At 38.6% G+C, this 12287-nt stretch overlaps 1 protein-coding gene across 1 annotated transcript; it reads left to right on the forward strand.

Moving 5' to 3' along the window:
- The first annotated feature begins 808 nt into the window (after nucleotides 1-808).
- Nucleotides 809-11904, forward strand: LOC114754113 (uncharacterized). The gene is made up of 2 exons (XM_028942860.1): nucleotides 809-1141; nucleotides 11812-11904. The coding sequence occupies exons 1-2, from the start codon at nucleotides 809-811 to the stop codon at nucleotides 11902-11904; spliced, it is 426 nt and encodes a 141-aa protein (XP_028798693.1).
- The last annotated feature ends 383 nt before the right edge of the window (nucleotides 11905-12287 follow it).

Below are 12287 nucleotides of genomic sequence, written 5' to 3' on the forward strand. Positions count from 1 at the left end.
AACATTTGGTATCAGAACATGTCTCTTCATTAAAAATTTAACAGTCTGAAGAGAGATCCAATGGCAGGATTCAGAGACAGTGTGCTACTGGAAGGATGCTCAACGTCCAAACCGCCAGGCTTCAATGGAGAAAATTACACCTTCTGGAAAATGAGGATGAAAATCTTCATCAAGGCCACAGAGTATAGATTGTGGGATGTAATAGAGCACAGCAACTATGTCCCAATGAAAACAATAGACGGACAGCAAGTATGCAAGAGTCCCAGGGAGTTCGATGAGGAAGACAAGAAGCTGGTGACCCTAAACGACAAAGCTATCAACATACTCATATGTGCACTTAGCCAGAGGGAATACTTCAGAGTTTCCAGCCTGGAGGTTGCGAAGAAAATGTGGGAAGCCTAGAGATAGCTCACGAAGGAACCTCCGGAGTAAAAGAGAGCAGAATCAACACTCTCACAACAGAATTTGAACTCTTCAGAATGAAGGAAGGGGAGAGTATACGAGACATGGAAGTCAGATTCTCACATCTCATAAACCACCTGACGGCACTCGGAAAAAAATACAGTCAGGAGGATCAGGTGAGGAAAATCCTAAGCGATCTCACAAAAGAATGGGAACCGAAGGTGACAGTAATTGAGAAAACCAAAGGAGAGTCAATTGTGTCCGTTGCAGCATTATTCGGAAGTCTTGCCGAATATGAAAGCAAGCAAAAATACAAGAAAGAGATGAATGAGAGAACCCCAAAGGCATTGCCCTTAGAACTCAAGAGAGCAAAGATGACAATGAAGAAGATATGGAGGACAACGAAATGGGCCTTATCATCAAAAGATTCAAGAAATTCTACAAGAGTAGAGCTAGAAAGAAGTTCCAGACAAAACGCAGAATTTCAACATCGCAAAATGAATCAAAAGAGCCTATCATCTGCTTCGAGTGCAAGAAACCAGGACACATCAAAGCAGAGTGCCCTCAGCTATCCAAGATGAAAGACAGAGAAAAGAAGAAAGAAAGATTCAAAAAGAAGGCTTTTGTTATGTCAATATGGGGAGACAGCTCCTCGGAGGAAGAAGAAGAAAGTGATGATGAAGAAACGGCCAACATCTGTGTAGTGGCCCAGGAAAACGAGGAATCAGAGATAGATGAGGTAATTATTTTAGAACCTTCCTATGATGAGTTACAGTCTGAATACAATGCATTACATTTAGAATTAGTTAGAATTGCAAAGGAGTTGGTAAGCTCCAAGAAAAAAATAAAGTTCTTAGAAGAACAACAATCAAAGTCTGAAGACAATGTAGATTTGCTCCCAGTTTGCAAAGATTGCGAAATAAACAAAAAGAAGGTTGAGGATCTTACTAAGAACTTTAGAAAAATTTACTAAGGGTAGTGAAATGCTTAAAGTAATCCTAGGAGCTCAACGATGTTTGATGGATAAAACTGGTATAGGATACGATCCAGCTCAGGATAAGTCAAAGGGAAAGAAAAAGAGTAGTGGTAGATCATATCTTACATATTTTAGAAATACTGCGCACTCTTCCAATCCATTTGCACTATGTCCTTACTGCAACCGTAAAGGCCATTCAACTTTTTCTTGTTACCATAAGAAGAAAGGAACCTACAGAACATTAAAATGGGTACCCAAAGGTACTTATGTACCAAAGACAACTCATACTAACCAAAAAGGACCCAAGAAGGTATGGGTACCTAAAACATGATTGTGATTTTGCAGGTATGTCTCAAGGCATCTAGACACATGACGGGTGACACTGAGAAGTTTACATCACTCAAACCAAAAGAAGGAGGAAAAGTAAGTTTTGGAGGAAACCAATCGAGAAGAATTGTTGGAATCAGAGAAATCGGAAGTAACATGGGCATGAAGGTTAAAGATGTATACTACATGGAAGGTCTATGTCATAATCTCCTCAGCGTCAGTCAAAGTGCGGACAAAAACAACTGGGTGATCTTTGATTCTGAAGAATGCTTAATCATAAGTAAAGATGACCTACCTTTGAAGAAAGAAGAGTTGAATACAAAGCTGAGAGCTTCGAGGGACGGTAACTGTTATACACTTCAAATTGATTCTAAAACCTCTGAAAACTGTTTTATTAATAAAAAGGAGGAAAGTTGGATTTGGCACAAACGTCTTGTACATGTTAACATGAATCAACTTTCAAAATTAACAAAAAGGGATTTAGTTCTCAGTTTACCAAAAATTCAGTATGAACGTGATATTATTTGTGATGCATGTCAAAAGGGTAAACAAACAAAGTCTTCATTTAAATCAAAGAAGACAGTCTCAACTGAAAGGCCACTCCAAATGCTCCACATGGATTTGGTTGGTCCATCATGAGTAAAAAGTTTCGGTGGAAATCTGTATACTCTTGTGATAGTTGACGACTATTTGAGATTTACCTGGACTTTGTTTCTTTCCTCTAAAGATGAAACGTTTAATGCATTCATTGTTTTTGCCAAAAAGGTCCAAAATGAGAAAGGTATATCTATTATGTCAATCAGGTCTGATCACGGAGGAGAATTTGAAAACAACGAACTTGCAAACTACTGTGATGAGCATGGAATTGACCACAACTTCTCTGCACCAAGAACTCCTCAACAGAACGGAGTAGTTGAACGAAAGAATAGAGTGCTCACGGAAATGGCTAGAGCAATGTTGAACGAGAAAGGAGTCTCACAAGTATTCTGGGCAGAGGCAATGAGCATAGCTTGCTACATATCCAATAGAGCCTACATCAGAACGCTACTCAGGAAGACACCATATGAACTATATAAGGGGAGAAAGCCTAACATGGCTCATCTAAGGATCTTCAGGAGCAGATGCTATATTCACGACAACAACAAAGAAAATTTGGGTAAATTCGATCCTAAAGCTGATGAGGGTTTGTTTCTTGGTTATTCTAATCATAGTAAAGCCTACAGAATTTTCAATAAACGAACTTTTACAATAGAAGAATCAATTCATGTTGTGTTTGCTGAAACCGAACTAATTTTAAAACCTCTAGATGATGATGCTGAGATCGTTCAAAATTTTCAAAAATTGGATTTGAACAAGTCTTCAAACAAGCTACCTTCAGAAACCTTTTCAGAAAACAGGGATGATCTAAATGACTCATTTTCGCAAGAAAATTTAGAACAGCCTAAGGCCTGGAGACATAATCGAGATCATCCACTGGAACAAGTCATTGGTAAAGTCAATGAAGGGGTTAAAACCCAGAGACAAGTGTTCAATGAAGTGCGTTTCTCTGCATTCATATCTCACATTGAACCTACCAATGTTGACGAGGCCCTATCCGACGAATTCTGGATAGTCGCAATGCAAGAAGAGCTTAACCAATTCAAGAGAAATCAAGTTTGGGAATTAGTACCCAGACCTAATGATCATCCGGTCATAGGCACCAAATGGGTATTCAAAAATAAGCTCGATGAATCTGCACAAATCGTCAGAAATAAAGCCAGATTGGTAGCCAAAGGTTATAATCAAGAAGAAGGTATTGATTATGAAGAAACATATGCTCCAGTAGCTAGACTAGAAGCAATACGAGTACTTTTAGCGTATGCTTGCATCAAAGACTTTAAATTGTATCAAATGGATGTTAAAAGTGCATTTTTAAATGGTTATATTTCAGAAGAAGTCTTTATCGAACAACCCCCTGGTTTTAAAGATTCAAATTTTCCTGATCATGTTTATAAACTGAAAAAGGCTTTATATGGTTTAAAGCAAGCTCCTAGAGCTTGGTATGAACGACTTAGCAACTTCCTGATAGAAAAAGGATTTGAACGGGGCAAAGTGGAGGCCATACTTTTTATTAAAAGAAAGAAGAAAGATATTTTGATTATTCAAATTTATGTGGATGATATTATTTTCGGTGCTACTAATGAAGATCTTTGCCAAGAGTTTGCTAAGCTAATGCAGGGGGAGTTCGAAATGTCAATGATGGGTGAGCTAAATTTCTTTCTGGGATTACAAATCAAGCATAAGAAAGACGGGATATTTATATCCCAAACGAAATATTTGAAGGAATTATTAAAGAAATACGGGCTGGAGAATGCCAAAAGCGTAAAGACTCCTATGAGCTCAACCTGCTCGCTTGATGTAGACGAAGATGGCAAAGACATAAACCTAACAAGATACAGAGGAATGATCGGCTCATTACTATATCTCACTGCTAGTAGACCAGATATTCAATTCAGTGTGGGAATGTGCGCAAGATATCAATCAGCTCCAAAAGAGTCACATGAAGAAACTGTCAAGAGGATTCTCACATATCTTGTAAGAACTCAAAATTTAGGAATCTGGTATCTAAAAAGGGGAGCTGAATATCTAATGGGATACTCAGACATAGATCATGATGGATATAAGACGGACAGAAAAAGCACCAGTGGACAATGTCAATTTTTTCGGAGGATGTCTCGTCTCATGGTCAAGTAAAAAGCAGAATACTATGGCAATCTCCTCAACTGAATCAGAATATGTAGCCACTGCCTGTTGTTGCGCTCAGATCTTATGGTTAAAGCAACAACTACAGGATCAAGGAACTAACTTACGTGAGATTCCAATCCTATGTGATAATACGAGTACGATAAGTGTAACACCTTACATTTGCGACCTTATATTGTATCAAGTTAAGATATTCAGAAGCGCAATTTAAGGTTACTGGGTTGAAAAATCTGAATTTGAAAATTTCTTTTCCCGCATTACTATTCACTGTAACCTTAAACTTGGCATAACTTTGGAAAATCATAACTAATTCTAGAAAAATCGAAACAAGGTCGTTCCAAGTTTCACTCGAAGCTCTTACATCTTCTATCAAGAAAAATGACCTCAGGTTCCACTTTAATCAGAAACGTATTCGATTTTAATTTCGAAAAGTACTGTTTATTTGGTCATTTTTCTATTTTCAAGGATTTTTGCCTAACTTTGAAAAGGCATAACTTCTTGCACAGAGCTCCAATTGTGACGCTTTATCACTCATTTTAAAGGGAAAAATAAGATCTAATTGCATGCCAAATTTCAGGGAAAAAGTCAACCATTTGACTAGAGTCTTCGTTGGTCAAAGTTTGGTCAAATCTAGACCATTTTTATCCCCTTTTTCACTAATTCTAGCACCATTTCGTTTTTCACTATAAGCATACCATAATCACATATAAAGGTGCTCTACCATTAATATACATTTCAAAAGGTCATCATATCATGTATTCAAGATCAAAATATGCTTAAATGGCTTGAAAGAGAAAGGTTCAAAACCATATAATACAGTACATAACTAATAACTTCCTCAAGCCATGATTATTTCTTTTCCCTTCTCCTTGGAAGTAGTAGCACCTAGAATACCATGTTATAGGAGGAATGAGATTTCATAGAAATCCCAGTAGCATTGAACATACAACCATCAAGTCAACATGCATAAGATGTCATGCTACATGCAGTAAAATAACATTGCTAGTCTTTATGCCATGCCATAACCATTCTGTATCCATGTCATCATATCATGGAGCATATAATCATTCTGGTCAAAACTCAATCATGCAAGAGCCAAGGCATACATTGCAAGGAGTTCACATCATCTGTACATAAACATTCTCATGGCACATAAACACACATAGCAGAAACACCAAATGCAGGTCAACAAAATAATTGCAAGTTCACGCTACCTCGGTTCCACGCTTACTATTTCCTCCTTGTTTCCTTGCTCGAGATCCTCCTAGATTTCCAGAAAATTGCCTATCAACCATACAGTAAGGGTATGGTAAATTCCATATCTAGTATACAATTCTTTCTCTATATAATGCTACCCTTGTGCCTTTCAATTTATAATTTCTGTATACCTTTCCTAATCCTTTGACTTTGGTTTGACCAAACCTTAATCCTCAGTTAAGGTCTTGGAATTCTTCCTTAATCCATGATTAATCATGCTTTCTTGGTCAATCACTAACCCTTAGTCCTTAATCCAATATTTAATTAAGGTCCTCAAGTCACATAGTCATTAGTACAACATAATCTTCTAAGATTAAGTCACTAATCCCTTATGGATTAACCATTAATCATCCTCTAATCAACATGATTAACCTTTAATCATTCGTTAATCAATATGATTAATCATAATTAATCATCCTTCAATTAGCATAACTAATCACTAATTACTAATTAATCAAGGTAGCTAACCTTAATTACTTACTAATCTTTAATCAAATAACATGATTAATCTTAGCTACCACTAAACCATAATTAATCAAGGTAATTAATCCTAATCGTCCTCAAATAAATAATTAACTAAAAATAATTAACACTTAGGGAGGTAAATGTACCTTAATTAGCTCTTAATCGGCGATTAGAGGTGTCTAACCTTGCTTTCTCCCTTTCTCTTTCTCTCTTCTCTCTTCCTTTCTCTCTCCTAGAACTCAAGAACACAACATTCCCTCACTACCAAACCCCTTTGGCCGAATTGTTCATGGAAGGGGGTATTTATAGGCTTTGATTTTTCAAAATTCCAAAAATGCCCTTCGGGAAAAAGATGCGACCTCGGCCGTCCATTTTTTTCCACTTTATACATGGACAAATCCTAGGGTACACACCATAAGAAGTTGACACATGGATGGACACCTAATCACCATGTGATTTTCATGTGGAAATAAAATATTATTTTAATGTTTTGTCTCTTATTTCCCTTTATGCCCTTGAACAATTTGAAAAATTCCAACTTTGTCCTCCCCCTTTATTTTTGGCCGAAATATTACTCTAAATATTGGGAGAAAAATGACTCATCCAATATTCGGTAAAATCCACTGATTATTTATGTATTTTCGGTCCGATTTTCCAACAATTATGTCCAATTTACTGTCACAAAATTTTGATTTCAACACCTCATTAAATTCCCCTCATTCCAAGGGTATTCCATGATTTTTCTCAAGTTTTACCTCCCTCTATAATTTTCTAAATTTTTCTCTGTCAAAAATCACTATTCTATTCTACCGATAATAATTCGGTAATAAATATTCTTTAAGTTAACCTCTACACATCCAAAGGTGGGAAGTAATTTTATAAATTAGAATAATATGTCACATAATTTATCCATATTTTTCCTTGAATTTTTGAGGCCTCTATATATTTTAAATAATGGAAATTGGCTAATTTTCCTTAATTAACCAAAAATTCCAATAATTACAAATAATTCCCTCATAAATTATTTTTAATCCTATATTCATCTTCTAAGCCTCAAACATTATTCTGTACCCTCTTTTCTATTTTTCATGATTTTCTGAGAATTTTCAGGAATTTTAGACATTATTTCCAATACTGCCCTTTCTTGATCGATCTTTTCAAAAATGACCGTTATGTCCCTATCCTGATTTTTCCTCATAGCCTGGATCCTCTACCAGTCTACTATACTATTTGGCCTTAGTCAGACTCAAGTCATTCATCAATTAGAATAAGATTATCAGGGTGTGACATTTCTCCCCTCTAAAAATAAATTCCGTCCTCGAAATTTTAACACATACCTTATGTGAAGCTCTGGATACTTGCTCCTCATCTCGTCTTCCTTTTTCCACGTGGCCTCTTCTTGATTTAGATCTTTCTAAATCACTTTGACCAAAGGAATTCCCTTGTTCCTCAGCTGCTTGACTTTCCGGTCCACTATGCGTTCTGGTCTTACTTCAAATGTCAGATTGTTCTTTAGCTCAATCTGATCATATTCTAGCACATGTTCTGGATCCGGATTGTACTTCTTCAACTGGGAAACATGGAAGACATTGTGCAAATGACTTAAATTCGGGGGTAAGGCCAGTCGATAGGCTATAGATCCTACTCTTGAGAGTATTTGGAATGGTCCCACATATTTAGGCGTCAGCTTTCTCGCCTTAATGGATCGTCCTACTCCAGTAGTTGGAGATACCTTTAGGAATACATGGTCTCCAACCCCAAACTCTAACGCCTTTCTTCTACTATCAGCGTAACTCTTCTGTCTGCTTTGAGCTGTGAGTAACCTCTGTTTGATCTGTTTAATCTGTTCAGAGGTACGATCCACTATATCTGGACCCCAAACTTTTCTCTCTCTGAGTTCTGTCCAACAAAGCGGGGATCTGCACTTTCTTCCGTATAATGCCTCGTATGGTGCCATCTGGATACTGGAATGGTAACTATTGTTGTACGCGAATTCTGCCAAAGGCAGATATTCATCCCAGCTCCCTTTGAAATCCAAAACGCACGCCTACAGCATATCTTCTAGTGTCTGTATTGTTCGTTATGTTTGTCCGTCCGTTTGAAGATGGTAAGCTGTACTGAAACTCAATACCGTGCCCATGGCTTCTTGTACTGCTTTCCAGAATCTCGACATGAATCTTGGATCCCTATCTGACACAATGTATTCTGGAACCCTATGTAATCTTACGATCTCTTTAATGTATAACCTCGCTAACTTCTTTGGCGAATATTTAACTTTAATAGCTAGGAAATGGGCCGACTTTGTCTGTCTGTCAACTATGACCCATATTGCATCGTATCCTGACGACGTACGAGGTAGTCCTACTATGAAGTCCATAGAGATACTGTCCCACTTCCATTCAGGAATATTAAGGGGTTGTAAATATCCTGACGGCTTCTGGTGTTCCGTCTTCACTTTCTGGCATGTAAGGCACTTTGTCACATACTCAGTGACATCTCGTTTCATATCAGGCCACCAAAACAATGACTTGATGTCTTGATACATCTTGGTCATTCCTGGATGAATCGTATATTTACTTTTATGTGCCTCATCTAGAATTCGCTTCTTGAGATCGTCTACGAGAGGAACATACGATCTTCCTCTGAATTCTATTACTCCCTCTGTTGAGATCTCAAAATCTCTTGTCTCGTTGCTTAAGACTTTAACTCGAAGGGTCTTTGCTAAAGGATCCCCTCTTTGAGCTTCTTTAATTTGTTTTATCATATCAACAGTTGTTCTCTGCACTAATGGCTCATTAGCCACATCATCTGTCGTTAACTGCATATGATAAATAGGACCCCAATCTCTTATATCTTCTAACAGATCACCCTCTTTGATCATGAGGGTGGCTACCTGCACCACTTTCCTGCTCAAGGCATCAGCCACTACATTGGCTTTTCCCGGATGATACTTGATCTGATAGTCATAATCTTTCAACAACTCCATCCATCTCCTTTGTCTCATGTTAAGTTCTTTCTGGTCTTGCAGGTACTTGAGACTCTTGTGATCACAGAACAATTCTATAGTTGCCCCATACAAATAATGCCTCCATATTTTCAAGGCATACACTATCGCTGCAAGCTCCAGGTCATGAGTGGGGTAATTTTCTTTGTGAGGTTTTAATTGGCGCGAGGTGTAGGCAATAACTCTTCCCTGCTGCATCAGTACACATCCCAATCCCTGTTTGCTAGCATCTGTGTACACTACATATGGTAGTGTCGGATCGGGGATAACTAGTACTGGGGTAGAGGTTAGCCTTTGCTTCAGCTCTTGAAAACTTGCCTCACATTTCTCGTCCCACAAGAACTGCTAGTTCTTCCTGGTTAGCTTTGTCAGCACTTAGGCAATTCTAAAGAAGTCCTGGATAAATCTCCTATAGTAACCTGCCAGCCCTAAGAAACTTCGTATCTCTGTCACTGTCTTAGGTTGTTCCCAGTTCAGTACTGATTCAACTTTACTGGGATCTATGGCTACACCTTCATGGTTAATCACATGGCCTAGGAATTTAACTTCCTTTAACCAAAACTCACATTTACTGAGCTTGGCGTAGAGTTGTTTCTCCTTCAGTGTACTCAGCACAATTCTCAAGTGCTGCTCATGCTCTTCTTGAGTTTTGGAGTACACTAGTATGTCATCAATAAAAACTACTACAAACAGATCTAAGTATGGTCTAAAAATCTGGTTCATGTAGTCCATGAAAATAGCAGGTGCATTCGTCAATCCAAACGGCATCACTAGGAATTCATAGTGTCCGTATCGGGTCCTAAATACAGTCTTCTAAACATCTCCTGTCTTTATCCGCAGCTGATGATATCCCGATCGTAGATCGATCTTGGAAAACACCGTTGCTCCTGCCAGTTGGTCTAACAGATCATCAATTCACGGCAGAGGGTATTTGTTCTTTATCGTCACCTTGTTTAGCTCTCAATAGTCAATGCATAGCCTTAGGCTACCGTCTTTCTTTTTCACAAAGAGTACTGGAGCACCCCAGGGAGATACACTTGGTCTTATAAAACCCTTCTCCAACAGCTCCTCAATTTGTCTCTTTAGCTCAACCATTTCGTTGGGAGCCATTCGATATGGAGCTTTGGATATTGGTTTTGTCCCTGGTACAAGGTCAATCGTGAACTCCACTTCTTGCTCTGGCGGAAGTCCACTGATCTCTGTTGGAAATACCTCCAGGAAGTCTTTCACTATCGGTATTTCTTTGATTCCTTCTTCTACCTCTGCTCGAATCGAGAAGAATACGAAATATCCTTGACATCCGTGCTGTAAGCATCTACTTGCTTCGGCTTCAGTTATGAAATTTAAACTTACTTCTTTTCTAGGGATTTCTTCCTTAGAGGGTAATACTAATGTTTTCTTACCACAGTCTAGAAGTATGTTATTGGCAGATAACCAATTCAAACCAATTATCACCTCAATATCACGAAAAGGCATGCATATTAAGTCAATAGCAGTGCAACAATGCTTATAACAGACCACATAATTCAGGCATGCTTTAGAAGTCACAACTTTAGCACTAGTGGGAGTAGAAACAACAATATCATATGGCAAGGTATCAACAGTCAAACCCAATTCCCCAACACAGTCATGCGATATAAAGGAATGGCTAGCACCTGAGTCAAACATGGCATACACAAGGCAATTATTAATAGTGATCATACCTTGGATCATGTCAGGTGACTTACGAGCCTCTTCCTGTGTAAGGGCAAACACCCTGCCTTAGGTCTGCTGTCTCATCCCTTCTGCCCCTTGTGGGCATTCCTTCAAAAAGTGTCCTGGTCTCCCACATCTATAACACATGTTCTGGCCAAATAAACATGGCCTGTCGCCATGATTCTTGCCACACTTCTCACATTCCTTGGCCCTTCGTGTGATATCAAACCCTTCAGGTCGTCTACTCCCTTTTCTCATCTTCCTGCCAAAGCCAGGCCTCTTCCTCTTCTTATTAACATAAGAGGTTCCTTCTTGATTCAGCCTTGATGGGAGTCTCTCAGTTTCAAAGCTACTGGCATCATTCCTCGATGATTCTGACTTGATTCAGTAATACGGCAAACTTCTACTGCCTTGTTAAAACTCTCGATCTGCTGTGGCGCCACGACCTCCCTTAATGTCGGCTTTAATCCTCTGACCAGCTTCTCCGTATTTCACTGTTCATCATTAAGACGTTTTAGATAAGCAGAATAACGGGACAGCCGAATGTGCTTTGCTAGGTAGTCATCAAAAGTTTCATTATTCCCCTGCTGCAACGCTAGGAATTTAGCTTCCATTTTATCTTGCGCTGATTGGGGAAAGTACTTCTGGTAGAATCTTTCTTTGAACACTTCCCATGTTATTACGGTGTTGTTGGCTTACAGTACCAACTCAGTACTGTTCCACCACTGATCCGCTTCTTTTTCTAGCTTATAAATTGCCATCTGAGCTTTAATCTCAAATGAACATCCCATTACTCGAAAGATCTTCTCCAGTCGGGTAATCCAATCTTCGGCTATTTGTGGTTCTAATGAACCCTTGAATTCTGGTGGATTATGCTTGCAAAATTTTGTAATCCACTGCTGAATATCTCCTTGGTTCTCAGCCAATCCTACTTGCTCTTCAGGTACTTGCCGTTGGACTTGTGGGGTTGCTTCTGCTTGCACTTGCTCGGGTTGTCGTAACTGAGCAATTGCTGCTGCTACCGCTACTGCTATAACAGCGTCTCTCTCTTCTTGCTGCCGTAACTGCGCCTCTTGTAGTTGCTGTACAACTCATTGTTGTTCATCCAACCTATTCATTACTTGTTGGATAGGATCTCTATGTGGTTCCTCAGGAGTGTTTCTTGCTCCTCTCCGTGTTCTCACCATTTCGCTTGTTCTTTAGTTAACTATGGGAGAATAAAGGAACTCCTTAATCATTTATCATAAAAACATACCCCTCTTACTTATATAACTAACATTTGTACAACAACACAAGGATTATACAGAGTTTTTAGCAGTTAGCCTAACTTATATACAGTCCAACACTATTTACACTATATACATCATTAGTCTAACATTAGCCGTGACCAGCTCACGGAAAAGTAGCCCATACAAAGGT

This window comes from Neltuma alba, unplaced genomic scaffold (assembly GCF_004799145.2).
Source record: "Neltuma alba isolate B1F8T4 unplaced genomic scaffold, ASM479914v2 tig00010082_pilon, whole genome shotgun sequence".
Taxonomy (NCBI): Eukaryota; Viridiplantae; Streptophyta; class Magnoliopsida; order Fabales; family Fabaceae; genus Neltuma; species Neltuma alba.